This window comes from Rhinoraja longicauda, chromosome 8 (genome assembly GCF_053455715.1).
Source record: "Rhinoraja longicauda isolate Sanriku21f chromosome 8, sRhiLon1.1, whole genome shotgun sequence".
Taxonomy (NCBI): Eukaryota; Metazoa; Chordata; class Chondrichthyes; order Rajiformes; family Arhynchobatidae; genus Rhinoraja; species Rhinoraja longicauda.
The window spans coordinates 37,795,955-37,820,639 of record NC_135960.1 but is presented as its reverse complement, the minus strand read 5'-3'; the positions used below and the strand labels follow the sequence as shown (position 1 = coordinate 37,820,639).

Genomic DNA, 24,685 nt, shown 5'->3' with positions numbered 1-24,685 from the left:
CTCATTACCTTGCAATTGTGCACTTTTTGTTGTAGAGTAGGTGGTAGAATGGCAACTAAAACTGAACACATTTTTTCAGTATCCCCTCCCCCCCCCCCACAGGCAAATGTAAAGACCCAGTGCGGCACGGTAAATGTTGTTCACTTTATATAATCTCATAGAAATATGCCAACTGCCTTGGATTTAACTCTTTAAGGGTAAAACAATGAGTGATCTAAACCATTGGATTTTCAGACCCTAAGACTCAAAAGATAAATGTAATTTCTAAAACTTTGACATGAGAATGTGCTTCTCTCTTTCTTTCTCCAGAGAGAAAGACTTCCTTCCACCCCATCCCTCAAAATAAGTTAGAGAAATATCCCAAAGCACAGTTAAATATTTACAATATCTAGGCTGCATATTTATTCATTACTTCATTAATATAAAACCTTATCTCTCACCATATTTCTGAGGAACTGGATTCAAGTAAAATTCTGGAATGCTGTTCACGGACTGACGTTCCAGTATCCTGAGCGAACCATGTGTTGCTGGAGACTCCATCCTTCAATGAGATGTTGAAACAATAACTCCTGTCGTCCTCTATCACCACTCTAATGTAGAGGTGCTCCCAGCGCACCGATCATTGGTCCTTCCCAACCTAAAGACATATTGACTTATTGGCTATCTCATTATTGGTTGTGGAATCTTGCTGCTTTTAAGATCTGGCAGTGTTCAAAATGATTCCTATGTTTACCCAGATAATTCCCTGTTATAATTCTGCAATAACCTATTGTAATATGTCATGGAAAGATGTGATGAAGCGCTAGAAAAACACAAATTTTCAGTATTTTCCTGTCTGGGATTCTGTAATTTTTGATTATTAGAAAATATGCACGAATCAAGCCAGATAACAGTAGGACATTAGTCACCCAACACTTTCCATAAAATGCATCATTTTATTTGATCATGACTGCTAAAAGTGACTCTGCAAAGGAATCTATCCCTTGGGGTTTGTCCATGATGATCCATTTGAATTGGTCTGCGCAAGAGGACCCAACTTTGGGACTCCTCATTGTAATCCATTGAATGGAGTGATACAGCAGAAGAATCTCTCAGGCTCTTCCATTACAATAACCAGAGTCACAATTCTAATTCATTCCTTTGGGAGATATTTTGTCAAAAGTCTAACCCTGTGCACAAAGTGAGGATTAAAAGAAGACAGCATTAAGTTATAACTATGAATTAACAAAGTGCCATTTAACAGAGACAAGATGGCAGCTAGTAGATTGATGTCTTTTACCTGGCCAACTGAACAACACAGCATTGTTTTCTGCATTGGCGCATTAATGACCACTCAATTTTTGTATGCATGGGTTTCTCTGGAGGCAAGGTTAAACTTTGATTCTGTTCTTTTGTGCAGGTCCGAAGATGAGTCACGGAGTACGAGAAGGTTAAGAGTGGCGCGACTCTGCACTTACCTGCAGCACAGATACTCGCAGCTCTGTCACGTGGAGCGAGCAGCGGCACGCCAACAAAGATGTCGGCACGCCTTCCGGAGGGCCTTGCTGCAGGCGGCCAGCAATGAACCTGATTACACCGGGCAGTTGCTTCAAGACCTCAAAACAGGACCCCCCATGCAGACCAGGTCAGCTGTTGTGCCCCACCAGGGATAAAATAGCTCTCTTGCACAAGCTGGCACATTTAGTGGAAGCAGGGGGTGCCTCTTATAACCATAATGGTCAAAAGTAACAATGTGATTTCATCAATCTGAAGCTTGTATGATACGTTTATTGCTCCGGTGGTTTAATAGTGTCCCTTTAAACAGACAATACTTATTTTAAGTTTTGTGTCAAGTTTTGAGATTCCTTATCTTGCCTTCTACATCAGATTGTTTGAATCTTTAAGGAAAGGGAGCTCTTTTATGTGAAAGTGGTGCCGCGGTGTCTTTTTCTCTCAAACTCTTTAAAAGGTAAATGCTCCTTTCCAGCTAATGGATTTGAAATTGTCAACTTCAGTTCCTGCAAAAGTTCTTAAAAGTTGAGACGTTGCTGTCAGGTATTGGGCCGGAAGGTGTTTATGCTAAAGTTTTCCAGGCAATGTTTTGTTTGAATGTTCATGGAGCTGTTTTTTTCATAGTTCCTCAAAGTGCAACAGGAATCCCCATATTATTGCTATTCATTGGGGAATTTTTCAATTTTCAAACATTTTTACTAGGCCCACAGAGAATGAGTTTTATTTCTTTTCAGAATGCGTTGATGTGAATCATCTGGTATTTAACAATGTAAGGTCTCCTGAGCGATAACTATAACAAGAGACGATGATCAGACTTTCCGAGTAAAGCAGAGATCATAGTTAATGTAAGATCGTCTGCCATTGGAGCAGCAGTGGGCCGCATAGCCCATTGAACCTTCTCTACTTAAGATCGAGACCAATGCCATATTATGTTGTTTTACTGCCCATTCCTTCAAATATGTTGATTCCCATAGTGCCTGAACATCTATTGATCTTAGCCTTGAATATACTAAAAAAAGCGAACGATCACTGTCTTTTGAGACAGAATTGTAAATGTCTGTCATATTTGTAAATTCGTAAATAGCTGACGCCTTTTCACTTCGTCATGCTTCAAAGTTTCAGAATCTGTAGCTACAGGAAAAGACCTTTGGTATCCACCCAGTCCATCACTCTCAATCTTGGATGTTGCAATGAAACACACAAACATAGAAAATAGGTGCAGGAGTAGGCCATTCATTCCTTCGGGCCATGGCTGATCATGCAAAATCAGTACCTCGTTCCTGCTTTTCCCCCATATCCCTTGATTCCGTTAGCCTGCAGAGCTATATCTAATTCTCTTGAAAACATCCAGTGACTTGGCCTCCACTGCCTTCTGTGGCAGAGAATTCCACAGATTCACAACTCTCTGGCTGAGAAAGTTTTTTCTCATCTCAGTCCTAAATGGCCTACCCTTTTTTCTTAAACTGTCACCCCTGATTCTTGACTCCCCTGACATCGGGAACATTTTTCCTGCATCTAGACTGTCCAATCCCTTATGAATTTTATATGTTTCTATAAGATCCCCTCTCATCCTTCTAAATTCCAGTGGATATAAGCCCAGTCGACCCATCTTTCATCATATGTCAGTCCCGCCATCCCATGAATTAACTTGGTGAACCTATGCTGCACTCCCTCAATAGCAAGGATGTTCATAGACAATAGGTGCAGGAGTAGGCCATTCAGCCCTTCGAGCCAGCACCACTATTCACTGTGATCATGGCTGATCATCCACAATCAGTACCCCGTTCCTGCCTTCTCCCCATATCCCTTGACTCTGCTTTTTTTAAGAGCTCTATCTAACTCTCTCTTGAAAGCATCCAGAGAATTGGCCTCCACTGTCTTCTGAGGCAGAGAATTCCACAGATTCACAACTCTCTGAGTGAAAAGGGTTTTCCTCATCTCCGTTCAAAATGGCCAATCCCTTATTCTTAAACTGGACTCCCCCAACATCGGGGATATGTTTCCTGCCTCTAACGTGTCCACTTCCTTAATAATTTTATATGTTTCAAAAAGATCCCCTCTCATCCTTCCAAATTCCAGTGAATACAAGCCCGGTCGCTCCAGTCTTTCAACATACGACAGTCCCGCCATCCCTGGAATTAATCTAGTGAACCTATGCTGCACTCCCTCAATAGCAAGAATGTCCTTCCTCAAATTTGGAGACCAAAACTGCACACAATACTCCAGGTGTGGTCTCACTAGGGCCCTGGACAACTGCTGAAGGACCTCTTTGCTCCTTTACTCAACTCCTCTTGTTATGAAGGGCAACATGCCATTAGCTTTCTTCACTGTCTGCTGTACCTCCATGCTTACTTTCAGTGACTGATGAACAAAGACACCCAAATCTCATTGTACTTCCCCTTTTCTTAACTTGACACCATTCAGATAATAATGTGCCTTCCTGTTCTTGCCACCAAAGTGGATAACTTCACATTTATTCACATTAAACTGCATCTGCCATGCATCTGCCCACTCACACAACCTGTCCAAGTCACTCTGCATCCTCATAGCATCCTCCTCACAGTTCACACTGCTTCCCAGCTTTGTGTCATCTGCAAATTTGCTAATGTTACTTTTAAATTCTTCCTCAAATTAGGAGACCAAAACTGCGTACAATACTCCAGGTATGGTCTCACCAGGGCCCTATACAACTGCAGTAGGACCTCCTTGCTCCTATACTCAAATCCCCTCTATGAAGGCCAACATGTCATTTGCTTTCTTCACTGCCTGCTGTACCTGCATGCTTACTTTCAGTGACTGATGTACAAGGACACCCAGGACTCGTTGCGCCTCCCCTTTTCCTAATCTGACACCATTCAGTTAATAATCTGCCTTCTTGTTCTTGCCACTCAAGTGGATAACCTCACATTTATCCACATTATACTGCATCTGCCCACTCACCCAACTTATCCAAATCACCCTGCAGCCTCAGCATCCTCCTCGCAGCTCACACTGCCACCCAGCTTTGTGTCATCCACAAACCTGGAGATGTTACATTTAATTCCCACATCTAAATCGTTAATATATATTGTAAATAACTGGGGTTCCAGCACTGAGCCTTGTGGCACCCCACTAGTCACTTGCCTCGTGGAGCAACCCTTTCATTCCTCAAATAGTGCATATCCACTGCAATGACTCCAGGCCAGGGTACAAAGATCAAAACTGCTAATGGTATTCCAGACTGGAGATCAATAAAGTCCCGTATAATCTCAGCAAGGCTTCCTTATTTTTGCATTCCAACTCACCTAAGGTTAATGCATGTGGGATCCAAGATGAACTGGCTGATTGGATCTAAAATTGACTTGGTGATAGGAGGCAGAGTGTGGTGGTGAAACATTGCTTGTTTCATTGTGAACAGTGATGCATTGCAGGGATCGGTACTAAGACCCTTTGTCGAAATGTATAATAACATGGATGCAACTTTTAGGGGTGTGATTAGTATGTTAGCTGATGACAAAAAATAGTGGTGCTGTGGTTGGCAAGGAACTTCATCTCAAGCTACAACCTAAGTATAGATCATTTGGAAAGTTGGGCAGAGTTTTGGCAGATGGAATTTATCCTGACAAGAGCAGAGTTAAACAGTTGTAGTACATACAGGTGTACAATAAATGGTAGGGTGCTTAGCAATGTTGATGAATAGAGGGAACTGGGTGTTCAAATCCATAGTTCCCTGGAAGTGGCAACATAGGTGGATAGGATGGTGAAGTAGTCAAATGGCATGCTTGCCTTTATGGGTTGAGGTATAGAAGATAAATGTTGGGAAACTTTCAAACAACTTTACAAAATTCCGGTTGGATCACACTTGAATGTGCATTCCTGATCACCAGGCTCTCGGAAGGATATGGTTGCGCTTCAGGGAGTGCAGAGGAGATTCACCAGGATGTTGTTTGGTTTGGAAGACTTCAGTTATGGGGTGAGATTGCAAAGGCTGGGTTTGTTATCTCTGGAGAGGAGGCTGGGGAGTGACTATAAAGGACTATATAAAATAATAAGAGGCACAGATAATCAGAATCTTTATCGCCTATCAAAAACAAACAGGCATTGGTTTAATATGATGGGAAGGAGTTTTAAAGGGAATTTGAGAGAAATGTTTTATTTTCCATAGAGTGGTTGATATCTGAAACTCGCTGCCAGAAGAGATGGTAAAATCAGATATATTCACAATATAATTGGTTAGTTAAAGCTTAGCAGACTATTTATCTGTTAAGCATACTTTCTGTTGAAATCAATCTGAAGAAGGGTCTCGACACGAAACGTCACCCATTCCTTCTCTCCCGAGATGCTGCCTGACCTGCTGAGTTACTCCAGCATTTTGTGAATAATACTTTCTGTTGAGCTGCTTTCCTCCTTTCTACCTCTTGGTTGTACTGATCATTGGATGTGGTTTTGCTTGTTACTTAAAACCAGCAATAGAATACATTACTTGGCATGGAACAAAGCATTGTTCATTACTCCCATGGGAAATATCCATCTCAAAGCATTTAGATATTTTTAAATAGAAAACGCAAGTCCAACCGAAGCTTTGATTGATGGTTTGGTTGGGAGCCATTCAGGTTAAATGATTTGATGTATGTCCCATGTCCCAGTGCATTAAGATTGTTGAACTTCCAATTAGCATGTCTTTATTGTAGCTTTTAACCTGCTTAACATTGAGGTGGAATCCAGAAGTGCTATATAACAGTATATAACAGTATATAACAGATTTATTTGTCATTCGGTACCGAAGTACCGAACGAAACTACAAAGCAGTCATAGAAAAAAAGAACACAAGACACATAACCCCAACACAAACGTCCATCACAGTGACTCCAAACACCCCCTCACTGTGATGGAGGCAACAAAACTTCCACTCTCTTCCCCACGCCCACCGACAGACAGCTCGTCCCCGACCGACCCGCACAGTCCCCGCAAGGGGATGGAAGTCCCCGCGGCCGAATCGCACCGGGCGCTGAAACGTCTCGCGGCCGAGCCGGGCGATGAAAGGCCCCGCGACCAAGCCTTGCGCAGCTAAGTCCCGCGGCCGAGCCGCACCGGGCGATGTTAAGTCCCGCGGCCGAGCCGCACCAGCGATGAAAAGTCCCGCGGCCGAGCTGCACCGGGCGATGTAAAGTCCCGCGGCCGAGCTGCACCGGGCACTGTTAAGTCCAGCGGCCAAGCCGCACCAGCGATGTAAAGTCCCGCGGCCGAGCCGCACCGGGCGATGAAAAGTCCCGTGGCCAAGCCGCACCGGGCACTGTTAAGTCCAGCGGCCAAGCCGCACCGGGCGATGTAAAGTCCCGCGGCCAAGCCGCACCGGGCACTGTTAAGTCCAGCGGCCAAGCCGTACCGGGCGATGTAAAGTCCAGCGGCCGAGCCGCACCGGGCGATGTTAGGCCCCGCAGCCGAGCCGCACCCCGTGCCGTGAGGAAGAGAAAAGTTTCCCCACCCCCCCCACCCACACCACCACCCCCACACATACACAACCAAAAAAAAAATACAAAAACCATCCCAACACCGACACACAACAAAAAAAAAAAGGAAAAAAGACGAACAGACTGCTAGCGAGCCGCAGCCGTTAGGCACCGCCACTTCCGCTTTTGATAGCGCTATAATGCATAATGTTTAGAAAGTTTCTCTGTCTGCTGTGTTAAACTGATTTGAAAGTGGCAATTTAGTGTTTCAGGTCAGTGCAGATGTAATGAGTTGGTAGCTCCGATGGTTGTATAATTGATTCATAGAAGGAACAGTTTTTGAGTTTCTAACTTAATTCTGAACAACAACAGGTGCCTGGGAAAGGATTATACATGAATCAGGACTTCTTAAAGTTGGGAATGTCCAGTTCTAGAATTTCTTCCAACTGGCTAGGACTGATTGGGGATCATGCTAATCACATCTACCTTGTTTTGTTTTTTTATCAGGTCCCCAGAACGTCCTTGCCCAGATTCATATTGAACAGCTAGGTCGTAAGCAGCACGGGGTCTCGTTGAATATCATTCTCACAGGAATGTGTGACAGTTGGTTAGGCCTTGTCCTCAGGCGAACCAGCTGTGGAGGAGCTTGAGTTTGTGACTACCCTTGACATTTGCAAACATTAAAAAACTATTAAAGATGAAATATGCTATTAAAAGTAAATTATTTCTTAAAAACACTGGAAAGCACTTAAAAAATTAACTACAATTAAATTAACTCAATTAATTCAGAGTATAAATTGTCTGTAACTTGCCAATCTGCTTTGCAGTTGTGCCTCTCCATTTAAATGAATGGAATTGCTGAACTTCTGCCAGATCTAACTTGGCGGTGATTCAGCTGGTGCTAGGAAACTGCAAAAATCTTCAGTCCAGCAGCAGAACAGAATGATGGCAACCATCAGGTGTGCAGGGGGACAGGACATCGTGCACTCACAAGAGACTTCAAATTTCCCTCAAGTTTTGGAAGTAAAAGTTGACAGATCCACTCACATTTTATGTCATAAATATTTATTTTACTGCCCTTTTAATCCTTCTTCATTAATCAAGCCCAATAGGAGAGATTAAATTAAAGTGCTTAAGCTGATTCAATGCTCTGTATATATAAATCAGTGAGGCACTTATTGAATGCATTGATATGTATGATATTGCATTTTTCATTGAAATGGTATGCGCAGAGAGTTCTACTCAATGAGGCTGAGCACAGACAATTAATGTAACAGCAAGGACATTAATTAATACAAGACATCGAGTTGCTTGCGTGCTGCATGCAGGAAGAGTACCAGGCCTATGAAAGGGTACACCAAAGTTTCATTAATGTGTGAACGCAGTTTATGCAAATAAACCAACATTTTATGTACGTTATGTGATAGTCCACTATAGTGAAGATAGTTATGAGATTGGCTAATAGAGGAGAAGGGCTAGTTAACCCAGCACATGCATCCTTCTCTGTAACTTTTGTGGTTAGGAAGTTCCAGGTAGAAAACTCAGGACTTTATCTTTCTCAGGGCTGAAACATCATACCACATTGGAACTGGCGAAGAGGTGATGGTATTAGTTCACCAGAAGATTGGTAGTGAGACAGATGAAAAGTTGGAGGTTTTGACATAGGAAGAATCAAAGCTCTAAAAGTGTGCAACAGAGTCAAGTTCACCAAATAGCAAATTGCAATCAGACCAGGGTGAAATACTTTTGTTTTATCTACTTGGTACTTGGGAGAAACTAGAAGAAAGTAGAATGGATAGCAGGGGGCAAGGTGAGAGTGACCTTTTTGGGAGAAAACAATGAAGAATAAAACAAGAAAGGAAAGTGTGGGGATGGATGGAAAAGGGAGTGATACATATAAGGCTTGTCAAGTATTGACTCCAATTCTGAGCACCGCACTTTAGGGAGAAGTATGCTGGGAAGTACCAGGGATGAGAAACTTAATTTGTGTAAAAAAAGACGTGTGAAGCTTTAAAACAACATTAATGGGGGATTTAGCAGGGGTTCAAAATCTTTGTGATAATGTTTCTGAATATTTACTCAGAGAAGGTTCCATAACAAGAGACTGAGGCTTGGTTAGTAAAAGTTCCAAAGGGTGAAATACTTTTGTTTTATCTACTTGGTACTTCGGGTTTGAGGATGATTTTGAGAAATGGAAGAAGGCTGTGTGTGATTTCATTTGATATGATGCAGCCTCCTGGACACACATTCACACCGGTCTGGAAATATACACTCTTTTTCAGCTCATCTCTTCTCTCTACTTTACTCTCTCCTTCCCCTTAAGCACTTCCTCTTCTAACTACCATTTTCCTTTGTCATAAGTTGTAGGAGCAGAATTAGGCCATTCAGCCCATCAAGTCTACTCCGTCATTCAATCATGGCAGATCTATCTTTCCCTCTCAACCCCATTCTGCTGCCATCTCCCCATAACCTCTGACACCCATACCAATCAAGAATCTATCAATCTATCAATCTCCACCATAAAAATATCCATTGACGGCCTCCACAGCCTTCGGTGGCAATGAATTCCAGATTCGCCAATCTCTGATTAAAGAAAGTTAGTCTCCACAACCTATTCCCTTCCTCCCAGTCCTCCTTCAGCTTCCTTCTCCTTCACCTTTTCCTTCTCCAATCACCCAACCCCCGCACCTTACCAGTCTCCAGTTTGCAGCAGCCCCCACCCCCTCATTCTCCGGTCGCAAGCCACTCCAGAACCATCGACTATACGTCCCCCACCCTCCCATCCAGCATGAGGTGATGGACTTCAATCTTCAATCTTGCCTTTTGGCGATGAGCTGTTCAGATTTGTAATGACCTTACAGGGTGGTGGAAATATATATTCAGTAGTTGCTTTGAATTGAGGACAAGGTAATTAGTTAAAAGCCAAGGAGATGTCAAGCTATGTGGGGAGTGTGGGTTTACAAATTGGACAGTCTGCGTGAGCAGTTTATTGAATCTCCTCCACTGCTGGGTGATTCACTTATAAAATCGGTGTAGTGCTGAGAACAGAAGTGCGACAAAAGAATAAGTAGAATAGAATTAGAAGTGTAGATCTCTCTCTCTCTCTCTCTCTCTCTTTCTCTCTCTCTCTCTCTCTCTCTCTCTCTCTCTCTCTCTCTCTCTCTCCCTCCCTCCCTCCCTCCCTCCCTCTCTCTCTCTCTCTCTCTCTCTCTCTCTCTCTCTCTCTCTCTCTCTCTCTCTCTCTCTCTCTCTCTCTCTCTCTCTCTCTCTCTCTCTCTCTCTCTCTCTCTCTCTTTTCTCCCCCCCCCCCCCCCACTCCCTCCCTCCTCCCCCTCTCTCCCTAGGAGATATATTTAAACTTTAAAATGTGAAGAACTTTTAAAATATTACACCGATTTCAATGAAACTTCCATTAGCACCAAAGGGACGACGGTGAGTAAGGTGGGCCTGAAATTGTCACACTATCATGTACCGTTTTGGCTGTAGTTCAGGAACAAACAAACGAGCGTCTTAGTATATAGACGGCACAAAAAGCAGCAGTTCCATCTATAGTGTTCATTCTGGCTATAAAAGCTACTGATACTTTCCTAGGTTTTGGTCCAGTATGAAAGTGGAAACAAATAGACAATAGGTGCAGGAGGAGGCCATTCGGCCCTTCGAGCCAGCACCGCCATTCAATGTGATGCTGATCATGAATGATACTGATCATTCTCAATCAGTACCCCGTTCCTGCCTTCTCCCCATACCCCCTGACTCTGCTTTCCTTAAGAGAAAATTAGAAATTAGTAAATAGAATTATGACAGTGGTGAGGGGAACAGACTGGCCAGGGATGGACAAACTCCTGTTTGCATCACAACGGGGAATATGATTTCTGTTCGGTGGATGTTGAATAAATGGTAGTTGTCCTTGAATCTCCGTACCGTCTGCCTAATTATGTTTCTGCAATTAAAATACCAAATGCATCTGTGACCGATGTACTCCCTGCTACAGCCATGTAGCTGGCAACCAGCAGATGAACAAAGGATCCCAATGGCCTCCGTGTTATCACTCCCTATTAAAAATTTGCCTCAACATTTATCCCTGGTGGCACCATTCTGGGATTCTGAAGAGAGAAGGCTGGCTTTTCAATATCTGTACTCCATTGTTCAAGTTCATAGGAATTCTTGTGTGGCCTGGCCTTAAGATAGGCCTAAACATAGGTACTTATCAAGGGATGACTAATCTCAGTGTTGTGTTCTTTTCAGCATGAAGCAGCCCGACCACAGAGTGGTGGAACCAGCACTGTGTACAGGAGCCATCAAGGGCCAGCACTGCCCCAACATGTCTCTTCCATATACCAGGCATTGTTTCCAACGTATCCTTAAATGTCTCCTCTTCCCAAACTGATGAACAACTGCAAGGCAAGAGGTCTCAAAAAAGCATTGCCAGGAATCGCTGAATCATTCATTTCCATCATTCGTTTTGATTAATGACTTGAGTACACCATGAAATTGAGAGGATTATTCGCACTTTTAAGGGATTTGATTGAAGCTTGTGGCACAGGAGTCCATGCAGGACTCAGCTATTTCTATACCGCTTTTTACTGGGGTAATTCAAAACTAATCTCGCTGCCGCACCCCCTCCCATACATCTTGCATTGCTTGAATTTTTATCCTTAATCGCAATAATAAACCTCAAATGTTCCCTGAGTCTTCTAAAACGCTGAAGAAATTTGTTGATGCTCGCTCGCACCATCCCTCATGATTTCACACCCCAGCCAAAATAATCTTTCCCTATTCAAAACTTTTCAAGAATTTTCTAAGCCTCCTTTAAATCTGATTTTCTGCTGTTGTGGAAATGGTCTCTGGAGTTTCTCAAACCCCTCTATAACTAGTTTTGCATTCCTGCTAAGTGTTTGCTGCAGATCTCCACGACGTCTTAATATCCTTTCTATAAATGAAGCATTGAAAATTACACACAGTGCCCCAACTTTAGTCTGGGTGTTACCTTGTGTTCATTTATCATTACCGCTTTTTGCTTTAATAACATCTGAAGTGTTGTAGATCTTTGCATTATTGATTGCCTTGCAACAAAAAAAGTGTTCGATGCTCCATGCTTTTTCTATTTACTCTTCAGTTTCTTTTGAGTAACTATACTCCACCTTCCCAAATAACCAACAGATTTAAAGCACATTTATCCATGGTAGATTTTATCTGCACAGTCTGTCCGACCCACTGGCCCATCCCTGTTATCTTCAAGTGCATTACAATTCTGTTTGTGGGATAAATGAATATAATTCAAGTGAACAATCTTAATGTAATTACAAAAAAGAAAACAAAATTGAACCTCCTTGGTTCGCATCCTTCAATTTGCCTAGAATATTTTATCAATAACCCTTTGAAGTTAATGCATTAACCAATTTACTATTTTTTTCTGCCACATTTCTTGGTCTAACATATCCTTGGAATTTTTATAATCTCTCCCTTGAAACATCAAATTGAATATCTTTAATAAATTGTATTTTTTCTTGCCTGTCCAGGTTTTTCAAACGTACATTTAACCCAGCATTAATTATGGATTCTCAACGTTTACTACAATTGGCAAAAGACTGATTTAACTGTACCCTGGTGTATTTTCTTTATTTTTATACAGAGGTGTTACATTATTTATCTTCAAATTCCCTGGAAAAATCTGCATATCTAGGGTGTTTTTGAAGGTTAGAACGATTGTATGATCTGCATCCTCTCTGACATCTTCCAGCACTTTGCTTGCTGTCAGACACTTGTCTATCTTAATTTCTGTTTTTGTCCTTTTTACAATTCTACATTTCTAAACCCAAGCAATATCTTGGTTATCATTACACGTGTTTTCATTGAATGCTCCTGAATTTCCCATGTTTATTCTGATTTCCTTTGTGCATTCACATACACACCACGCAATCCCGAATCGGGTTCATGCATAATGTTTTTCCAATGTTTTATCATTTAACTTCTGAGGTAACTTACTTTTATAGCACCGTTCTTGCCGCATAGTGCCACTCAATTTTCTTGCTTTTCACTTTTGCAGGTGATATTTTTGTAAATTTCAGTTATCTGACTCAGTTATATGACCCTGATTTATTTGCCCACTCGGCTAGGAAATTGGTGTTCCAGATTGGTTTTGGTGAGCGCTGCCAGCTCAGAGTTGCCTTCCATGCAGCATCTGTCGAGATTAATTTGATTAACTTACTCTCAAATTTTTACAAAGAAAAATTCAATTTAGCAAAAAATGCTAAAGAAATTGATTTATTAGAATTTTTATTAAGGGTGCCAGCCATGGTTCAATGGGAGTGCTTTTACCTCCGATTTAGGATATCGTTTCAAAACCCTAATTCTAGATACTTGACCACAGAGTTAAGCTAATGCTCAGCACCACCCTGAGCGAGTGCTGCACTGATGGAGAGAACAACTAACCTGAAGAATGGCAATGCTTGGGGACATTGAAAAGATTTCACATTGCCATTTGCGGAAGACCAGTGAAGTTAGTCATGAATTTCTCAATATTTATCTCGCGAGCAGCAGCTGTTGATTGAACCTTGCTCTGTAAAATGGCTGTCAAATTTCTAATGCAATGGCAGTGAAAATTCCTCAAGTACCTCATTGTTTGCAGACCTTTTTAGAAGCGCTCCTGAGTCTAGGAAAGGCACTCTACAAATGCAAGTTATGTTTAGTTTTCGAATGCTTCATAATTTTTAATTTTGGTGATAAAACCCTGAGCAGCAATTCTAACTTTTATCAGACACCGATGACAATGATGCCTCTGCTTCTAGGCGACCAGCACCCATTTTGATTTCTTGAATATTTTAAGATTGGAAGGGAAGAAACATATGGTTACATTTAATTTGCCTTCTTTCTGAATGTGCCTATTTTTCTGAAATGGTTTTATGAGTGCAGGGAGGGAAGATTTGCTCACTCCTAGCTTTCCCTCATTACATCTTAAACTCTGGCTGGCTTGGTTGCTCCATTAATTCCATTATTTGCAATGATTAATTAAGATTTGTAACCGAACATGATTGATATTAATGCAGCAGTGCAAGTTGGCTGCCAATTACCACTTAGTATTTGGCATATATTTAAACGTTGCCTTGACGGAGAGATTCATGATAAAGCAAGTAGCACAGACAGCATAAAATTACGGGGATGCTCATAGTTTAAACAAGTGAAGGGAAAATTAATGCGGCTGAGTTTTAATATTTTGGAAAAATATAGCACTGATTTCAATGAAACTTCTTCCATTAGCACCAAAGGGACAACGGTGAGTAAGGTGGGCCTAAAATTGTCGCGCGATCGTGTACCGTTTTAGCTGTAGTTCAGGAACAAACAAACGAGAGTTTTAGTACATAGATAATTGGAGGACGAGAGTATAATGTTTGGAGGAAGTTGCAACAGCTACAAATCACCCGTATCACACCACATTTGATAAATGTGTCACATCATATATAAGATTAAATATATTTGCCGTTTGAAGGAATGCAGCAGTGATTAACATAGGTTACATGTTACATAGGTTCCAATGCTTAGATTGCGAGGAGAGTTTGAATTATAAAACAAGACTTGGATTCCATGAACCATTGTAGACGAAGAAATAATTTGACTGAGGTTTCTAGAATTTTGACTGGACTTGATAGAATAGATGGGAAATGTTTGTCTGGAACTGTATGTCTGAGTCAAACCATCCAGCAAGGCTTCTAAAAGTTGCTGCTTCGTGCAGACCGGGCTAGATTTGTGGAATATTCTCCCACAAGAAGCAGTGGCGACTAACTCAATTAATTTCTGAAATGCATAGGATTGCAAGATAAGGTTATAATGTGATATAGATTCAAGGCAGTGGGATGGAGTTGAATACAAATCCAGCCATGATTTTGTTGAAAGGAAGAACAAGATTGAGGGGCTGAATAGCCTACTCTTCCTGTTCTTAAACAACATGCTCAGCTTCTTGAACACCTTAATCTTAGTTATCCAGAAATGATGCTTTGATTAAGTTAATTGACTTCTCCAACTCTACCTTCCGTTGGAATATGATTTTGGTATCAAACCTCTTGTTTAATTCTCACACATTCTGCATCGCACCTTGAAAGCATAAAATTGAAAATCTTAAAGGATGGGGGAATCTTGTGTGAAAACACAGAGCCTCAATATGATAACTTTGTAAGGGTTCCAGTAAATGACACCATTTAGAGCTAATTGCTTTGATATTTAATTAAATCTAATTTGCCGTGGATTCTATTGTAAAACAATCACTGAATCACAACAGTTGCATTGCTCTATTAAACAGGTGTACTCCATACCTCGGTCCAAGGCTGATTCTGTTTCCTTGACCCTGTGCGATTCAGATATCTTGTTGAGTCACTCGCAGCAGCTGTTCTCAAGTTGCACGGCCAAGTTCGCAGATGGGCAACAGTGTTCCATTCCAGTGTTTGACATCACGCATCAGACACCACTGTGTGAAGAGCATGCAAAGAAAATGGTAAATAAGTTGTAAAACGGGCTCATTTGTTTTCCGTTTTTAGAATAAACCAGTTGTAATGAAGATTATTGATGGAGATAGAAACCTCCATCCGTATGCAATGTCAATGCCCACAGATGCTGCCAGATTCACTGGGTTACTTAAGATTTTGAGTAAACATGCAGGTACAGCAGGCAGTGAAGAGAGCTAATGGCATGTTGGCCTTCATAACGAGAGGATTTGAGTATAGGAGTAAAGAGGTTCTGCAGTTGTACAGGGCCCAGGTGAGACCACATCTGGAGTAATGTGTGCAGTTTTGGTCTCCTGATTTGAGGAAGGACATCCTTGCTGTTGAGGGAGTGAGGCGTAGGTTTACGAGGTTAATCCCCGGGATGGCGGGACTGCCATATGAGGAAAGATTGGAAAGACTGGGCTTGTATTCAGTGGAATTTAGAAGGATGAGAGGGGATCTTATAGAAACATATAAAATTATAACACGACTGGACAAGCTAGATGCACGAAAATTGTTCCCAATGTTGGGGGAGTCCAGAACCAGGAGCCACAGTTCATGAATAAAGGGGGTGCCATTTAAAACAGATGAGAAAAAAAGTTTTTCACCCAGAGAGTTGTGAATTTGTGGAATTCTCTGCCACAGGCGGCAGTGGAGGCCAATTCACTGGATGAATTTAAAAGAAAGTTAGATAGAGCTCTTGGGGCTAGCGGAATCAAGGGGTATGGGGAGAAGTCAGGCACGGGTTACTGATTGTGGATGATCAGCTATGATCACAATGAATGACGGTGCTGGCTCGAAGGCACCTATTTTCTATGTTTCTATTCCAGCATCTGTAGTTTTACTCAAGATTCCAGCATCAAGTTCCTTGTGTGTCTCATTTCCTCATTGTGTGTCTCATCTTCCTCTTCGATTCTTAAAGATTGTGATGTGGTATGCGAAAATTATGAGTAAAGATATAGGAAATTTGTTTGTTTTAAGGGAAGTGGAAACATGGACTCCCATGTCAGAGGGAGCAGTTGAGGCATTTGTTAATAAAGGCAGAAGTAGGCAGATTACATGAGTGCATTTGAGCAAATTGTGGCAGTGGGAATAGTTTGCAGTTGTTCTGACAGCAAGTGGCCCAGAATCTGGAACAAAAGCAAAATGCTGGATAAAGTCAGCAGGCCAGGTATCATCGTCTCTCAGGACTGGGAAAGAAAGAAATGCCAGTGGGTTTCAGTAGGAGGTGCAGGAGGGACATGCTGAACAAAAAGAATGACTGTAATGGTTTAATGGGAACAGTTATCAACACATTAAATTACTAGGTCTTGGTAAAGAGTTGTCAATGGTAAGGTGGGGCTTGCCAGGTAGTTTAGACGTTTCTGTGTCGTTCAAAGGAAAACAATGGAAAATGCTGGAACAAACTAAGCAGATCGGGCAGTGTTTGTGAAAAAATAAACACTATCCCTGAATCTGGAGGTATACGTTTTTACACTTCTGTACCTCTTGTCTGATGGTGGAGGGGAGAAGAGGGATTTACTGAGGTGAGACTCGTCCTGGATTATGCTGGTGGCCTTGCTGATGCAGCGTGGTGTAGATGGAGTCAATGGAAGGGAGGATGGTTTGAATCATGGTCTGTGTTACATCCACAACTCTGCAATTTCTTGCAGTCTTAGATGGAGTTGATCCCAAACCATGCTGTGATGCATTTAAATCAGATAGTATTTGTTCATCAACTCTAATGTTTTATTGGATTCTATTGTGTACAGAATAACTGACACATTTGTCCAAAGACAAGCTTGTAAGCTCAAACTAATTGAATGAAGCATTTGCACCCAAATCCATTTTCAAATTAGCATACACACTTTTAAGCATTTTTACCATTTGATTACAAACCAGAACAAACGATGCCAATTTAATGCACAAATAAGTTTTCTTCACTTCCAGTTTTCCCCTCATTCTCCCTACTACGATCAGTCTGAAGAAGGGTTCTGATCTGAAACATCACCTATCCATTTTCTCCAGAGATGCTGCCTGTCCCGCTGAGTTACTCCAGCATTTTGTGTCTAGGGTATAAATTAGCATCTGCAGTTTCTTTTTATCACATTATTACACAGTAAAATTATTGCATTGTGTCAACTAGGCTACGTGGTCAGCACCTAAATGGATTTTTTTTCCCATCGGAAAGTATGTAGAGCTACCTGTACTTTTCCAGACTGCTGTCTCTGGTTTTTCTACCCTTCCCCCCTCCCCCCCCGTCTCTCCCTTTCTTCCTCAGCCCCCCTTTGCCTCTCCCTCTTTTTCCCACCTCTGCTGCGCCACCTTCCTTCCGATCTTATTCTGTGGCTTTGTTCTTCATTTAAGGATAATTTCTTGCGAGGTGACAGTAACCGGAAAGTCCAGCAACAGAGGAAACCCAGGAAGAAAACCAAGCCTCCAGCACTTACCAAAAAACACAAGAAGAAACGGCGAAGAGGCCCAAGGCGGCCTCAGAAACCTATCCCTCCTGCAGTACCCCAGGGCAATCTCACAATGCCTTCCAGTCTTGGCATATCAGTCATGGCTTCTCATGTCAGGTGAGGACTCACTGCTGCAATTGTTGGTGGTGTGTGAGTGCAGGTTGTTTGTATTTTGTGTTCATTGTTGTTCTTTCCATGAAAATAACATTGCTTAAAGAATTGTGATTTCATTCTTAGTGGCAGTGTGGTAGCCAGCTCTGGTTTCTCAGTGAAATTAGATATACCATTGCATCTTCAGTTTACTTCAGATGTTGAGTTTCCTTCCTCCACTGGCCCTGGTGTCTGCCATGACTAATACCGTAACAAGTGATGATTCTTGTGTTGGAGGAGACACTGCAGATAAAAAGAAACTGCCGATAATTTATACCAAAGATAGACACAAAATGCTGGACTAACTCAGCAGGACAGGCAGCATCTCTGGAGAAAATGGATAGGTGGTTTCAGATCAGAACCCTGGTTACCAAAGAGTTGTATCAGAATGGGAGTCGAGGCCAATTGAGGTACCTCTTGCGAAATTAGACACTCATAAAAAATGAACATGGGAACACCTTGTCTCAGTGTTCTGTGACACCACTAGGTTGGTGTTTTACCTGCTGGGGGAGCTTGGGTGCCGTGAATAGTATTAAATGTTGGTCAAGACTGAGTGGGGAGCATTCTTGCCTCTTAGCAGATTGTGGATTCATCTCTTGCTGCAGATACTTTGCCACATTATCAAGAATAGACATCAGTGTTGTAATGAGTGCCATACTGCCAGAACTGCTGTCTTCTAATGCCAGTGCGTTTTCTCGCACCTGCACTCTCTCACTGTGTGAGAGATCCCACAGTGCAATTTGAAACAAGAGCCGGAGAGTTCTCTTCTGTGTCCTGAGCAGTATTTAACCTTCCCCAATATTGCTAAGGCAGATTTAGCAAAATTGTGTACAAAATGGCCAATATGCTGTTTGGACTACAGTAATGATTATATTCCAAATAATAAATATTTAATTAACTTTAAACGATTTTGAGAAACCACATCTGCAGAGGTATTGTAGGGTACAATGCGTATTGAGTTAAAACTATTTCAGATAGAGAATAAGAAAGTGTTACTGTTCAGAACGACTTGGGATAGTGTTCATTTTCTGCAGAAAGTATCCCTATAGGTAGCAACATATTCAATTCCATTTGGACACTGGACTGACTGATTATGCAAACTGTATAAAGGCACTTTACCTGAGTGTAATCCGACAATATGTGACGCTGATCAGCTCACTGGGTAACTCAGTAGCCAAAAACCTGGTCGTAAAAATAGGTTTCAATGCACATCGAGAAGGAACAGTGGGGTGAAGGGCATGGAGCACCAGTAGCAAGTGTTACAGCCAGGTATCAACAAGACTTTTTGTGTGACCATAATGACAAACGGAGAGACAGAAGCAATTGGGCATGTGGTGAAGAGAACCTTTTTAATCTAATTCTTCTTTTACTAATTGAATTTGAGTGTTTTTTCCATCATACTGGTTTATTCCCAAACAGTAGTATGTTTATACTAGAAGACATGGCTATATTTATACTAGGGAGCATAGCTTTAAGGTGAGAAGGGCAAAGAGAAGTGCAGGGCAAGATTTGTACGTAGAGTGCGGTGAATGCGTGGAACGAGCTGCCAGGGGTGGTTTAGAGAAGATAAAATAATGGCATTTAACTTGCTTATAGATAGGCACATGGATATGCAGTGAAGTGGCACATGAATATGCAGGCTGATGAAATTAGTTTAACTTGGCATCATGTTTGACAGGGACATTGTGCGCTGAAGGACCTGTTCCTGTGCTGCACTGTACTATGTGATGCCTGCCCCTGACCACTGTTTTGTTGAATTCCAGGGACTCTTCAACTCCAGAACTCAGTGCTGACGAAATCCCTGATGACATCACCAACGAGATCACGGATATGCCAAATGACCTGGAACTAAATCAGGAAGAGTTGGCAGAGGTTCTTCAGCGATTGCCTGATGATTTGCAGGACTTCGACCTCTTTGAAGGTGATATTACAATGAAAGTTTTTTTGTTTGAAATGTTTCCAGGGAGTGTGTACGAGTTTTTAAAATATTTTTCAGAGTGTTGGCATCTCTGGTAGGGTCAGTACTTTTTGCCCATCCATGACTTTCCTTGAGAAGGAGTTGAACCATTTTATTGAAGGACTGCAATCCCTCCAATGGAGGTGCTGATGTTCCCTCTGTGGTAGTTATGGTACAATTTAGTTTCAAAGTCGGTTAAGAAAGAATCAATCCCATTTGCTGTAGGCCTGGCTTCATATACTGTAAATGTCAGCTTGGGTAGGGATGGCAAATTTTCTCCCGTTAAGTGAATCAGATGGGTGTTTGCAACAATCTAGTAGTTTCATGACCTTTTAATATAAAATTGTGGGTTATTTAGTTAACTGAATTTTAAATTTCACAGCTGCTGTAGTGATATTTGAGCCCTCCTTTCGGGATTACCATTCTTGCTATCGATATCCAATCTAACTACCAAGATACATGCATTTTATGTCATCATCAAGATTAAGATTTCTTTTTTTTTGTTGAAATACCTGAATCATAACTGGGAGGAAATTCCATGCAATTACACATCTAGGAAGATAAAGCCACCCCAAGTTTTGCTATTATCCTCTGTCAAAGTTTGTAAAACCTTTGAGTCTGGGAACTCTTGTCCCCATTGCAGATGAGTGGTAGCAATCATGCCTCGCTGAAGGTTGTGAATTTGTATCCCTTTTTAGCACATTTAAGCTGACACAGCAGGGCACTACTGAGTGTGTTGCTTGTTGGACAAATCATCTTTCAAACGAAATAATAACCAAGGCCCCATCCTTTCGGCAGCCACACAAGTTTTCTTGGTGTTGCCACTAATGCTAATTTCTCAAGCAATATTACTAAATTAGATTTTATCTCATTGCTAATTGTGGGAGCTAGCTGGATGCAAATTGATGGCCATGTTTCAAACATTTCAGCACATTGGCCTTCATCAGTAAGAGTATTGAGTATAGAAGCTGGGAGGTCATGTTGCTGTTATGTAGGATGTTGGTGAGGCCACATTTAGAGTATTGTTATAGGAAAGATGTTGTCAAGCTGGAAAAGGTGCAAAGAAGATTTACAAGGATGTTGCCAGGACTCAAGGGCTTGCGCTATAGCGAGAGGTTGAGCAGGCTAGGACTCTATTCCTTGGAGCGCAGGAAGATGAGGAGTGATCTTATAGAGATGTACAAAATCATGAGAGGAATAGATTGGGTAAACGCACAGTCTCTTGCCCAGAGTAGGGGAATCGACAACCAGAGGACATACGTTTAAGGTGAGGGGGGAAAAATTTAATAGCAACCCAAGGGGTAACTTTCTTATACAAAGAGTGATGGGTGTATGGAACGTGCAGCCAGAGGAGGTATTTGAGGCAGGTACTATCGTAACGTTTAAGAAACATTTAGAGAGATACATGGATAGGATATGTTTAGAGAGATATAGACCAAACGCAGGGACGAGTGTAGATGGGACATGTTTGTCGGTGTGGGCAAGTTAAGCTGAAGGGCCTGTTTCCCACGCTGAATGATTCTGTGACTATTGACATAGTGCCTGTTCCATCAAAGGCTGCGATCTTTTTGCAGCTCCTCTTGTGACAGAATGCAAGAGGCAGGAAGTGGATTCTCAAAATGGGGAAACCAGAAATTATAGCATATAATGAAAAATGTCTGTAATTCAGTATCCATTAATTGTGAAAGTCTATCTTGATGATATGTTGAGTGGAAAATTGTGAGGCAGAACTGAATGAACAAAGCTGGCATTTGCTTTTTAATTTGGGTGAATGTGAAGTCATCCGCTTTGGTGTAAGGAGGATAGGTCAAACAGAGTACTTTCAAATTAGTGAAGAAATAGAGTACAGATCAGCTTTGAGATATTTGTAAATCATTAAACTCTCATCGAAGCACAAAAATAATCAAAAAGGTTAGAAGAATGCTATTCCTATTGCATGTTCCCGAGTACAATCCTATTACCAGAACCTCTGGAATTCATACATCAGATTTGTTCCCATTTAAAACTAAATTCACATCTAATTTAATGAAGTGATGATGCAATGAATGAGCTCTGGTTAACATTTTGTGAATGTTATGATTGGTAATAGTGCCTTCAGTGAATTATATCAACGGACTTGCAGCAAATAAACTGATTCCCATAACTGTTTTCCATGCTTGAACTGAATTTGAAGATTAAGAATGTTCTGAGCTGATTATTTGAGGCAATTTCACCACAGTTTTGAGCATTGTTGCAGTGGTTCTTCAAGGGTTTAGACTGTGTATGATTTTCTAAAGCAGAGTATGTGATTAAATTATAAACAATTCCCATAACCAGACTGGAGACCTTAACCCTTTTGGTATTGGTATTATAATGTATGATGAGTGAACAGATTGCTCAATACTCATTAATCTTTTTAATTTCCTTTTGCAGAATGTAACCATCAGAATTATAATCCATGTGTTTGCATCTCTGCCAATCCTAGGCTTCTGTATTTTGAACTTTTCCTGTATCTCAGCTCATTTTTTTCTTTCCATTTGCTCCATATTTATCCTTTCTCATTTCTCTGTCAACTGTCACGGTCTACTTCTTATGTTGTCCCACCCTTCAAACTTTGCATTGGTTCCCAGATCTTCCTTGCTGCTTCCCATAATCAAAATGTCCCCAAAACTCTCCTGTTAAACCATTGGTCGCTTGTGTAAAAATAAAATTTGTCTATCGTTGAATAATATGGATACAAGCATAGCATGTTTTATTTCATCTCAATGATACTTTCAAATTCTGCAGGGGAATCAGTGTGTTCAAAGTTTGTCACAGACAATTGTAAACCTAATTTCTTCTGCCCAGTAGGAACAGCGTAGGCAAGGGTTTAAGATGGCTGATGTCATGGATCACCGTGAGTTTCCCCCATCCCTGTGCTGTACACACATATGCACGGATAAACATATGCAGTCCTAATCTGAAAGATAAAGGTTGCATCCCAAACATGTCACTATTTTATTTAGCAAAGATTGAAAGCTGTTGCCCAATTGGATTGTGGGCATGAGGCCCAAAGTCAGTGAACATTTTAATGGATCTGACTGAAGTAAATCCTGATCCCACAACCACTTTACAATTTTTTAATTTTTTTAATTTTTTTTAAATAATTCTATTTTTATTTTGATTTTCCAGTTCCATACATTCCGCAATGATACACATTCTCATTCACCTTAAACCCTCCTTAGTTAACAAATACTGCATATCCCAAAATAAAGCATACCACAGGTATTGGAAGCACTACAAGGATGGGTAATGACTTACTGGACATTTGATCATATCCAAAACTTAACTACACACAAAAACAAAAACAAAAACAACTAAAACCAACATTTGGGGTATACCTCTATAATATTTCATCACTACTTCTGGAGCGGTATGAAATCAAGGAAAATGAGATAGGACACGGAAGTAGGATACAAAGATCCGCTTTAAACGAATGATGGCCGTACGGGCATGATGTACAACATCCATTTTCCCACCTTTTCAAAAATATTCCCTGTTGCAATCTTAAAGCAAAAGTTATCCTTTCCATTATAAAAATATCATATACAATGTTAATCTAGTCATCCACATTAGGTTTTCCAGGTTTCAACCACTTCCTAGTAATAGCTTTCCTGCTGGCAGCACTTAAGATCTGGAAAATATACTTATCTTTAATAGAAGCATTTTGTACTGGTAAAGCACCAAAATATAAAAACTCAAATTTAAATGGAATATCCATATAAAAAACTTTTTGTAAAACTTTATGAATCTCCTGCCAAAATGAGATCACTGATACACAAGACCAAAATATGTGAAAATGGTTTGCCTCAAGGCACCCACATTGTCGCCAGCATGAAGAAGAATTTGTGTAATGCCTTTTTTGAACAGGTGTAATAAAAAACCTAATAAGGGTTTTCCAGCAAAACACCCGCCAAACATTTGAACTTGAAGTTTTCCATTGTATCTCACATAAGCTCTCCCAGGTTTCTTCCTTTAGAACCAGATTACCTTCCCTTTCCCATTTCTGTTCTACATACAGTGAGTTGCCTTTTCTCTGCCGTAAACCCTTGTATAATTTTGAGATGGTTTTCTGTTTTGAGCCTCCATGGTAAGCATCAATAAATACATTTAACAAGATATTATCCCATTTTACTTCTGCACATTCCTTTTGTATTTGATCTATATAATGGCGAATTTGAAGGTATCTATAGAAATCATCATTATTCAAACCAAATTGCCTCTTCAGATTCTCAAAGCTGTTCATAGACCCCTTATGTAAAAATGTGCAATATGATGTCAAACCTTGAGAACTCCATCTTTTAAAACTAGTGTCCTGTCTTTTTGGTACAAAATCTGGATCAAACGTGCACCATCTCAAAACCTTCACAGCATCCTTCAGATGATTTTGGGTAACGACCTTATTCCATACCTTAAGTGATAATCGAATCCATGAGTTTCCCAAATTAATTAACTTATTTGTTAACTCCTTATCTCCGATTGCAGCCTGAATCGGAAATTCCTCTGTTATAGCAATCTCAATCTCCTTCCATCTAGCACAATAGTCGGGGTTGCACCAATAAATTAATGTTCTCAGCTGAGCAGCTGCATAATAGTCTTTCAAGCACGGGAGTGCAACCCCACCTTTATTTTTGGTCAGTTGTAACCCCTGGTATCTGATTCTTGGTCTTTGTCCCTGCCAAATATACCTCGAGATATGTTTATCCCATTCTTGAAATTGTTGGT

At 41.1% G+C, this 24,685-nt stretch overlaps 1 protein-coding gene across 2 annotated transcripts in view; it reads left to right on the top strand.

Moving 5' to 3' along the window:
• Positions 1-24,685, top strand: part of LOC144595864 (INO80 complex subunit D-like) — a 94,399-nt gene that overhangs the window by 56,877 nt on the left and 12,837 nt on the right. For both annotated transcript variants that reach the window (XM_078403671.1, XM_078403670.1), the window contains 5 exons: positions 1,400-1,624; positions 11,166-11,275; positions 15,272-15,405; positions 17,741-17,952; positions 19,749-19,906. In XM_078403671.1, the coding sequence (XP_078259797.1) occupies positions 1,400-1,624; positions 11,166-11,275; positions 15,272-15,405; positions 17,741-17,952; positions 19,749-19,906 (839 nt within the window). The remainder of the gene's footprint in view (positions 1-1,399; positions 1,625-11,165; positions 11,276-15,271; positions 15,406-17,740; positions 17,953-19,748; positions 19,907-24,685) is intronic.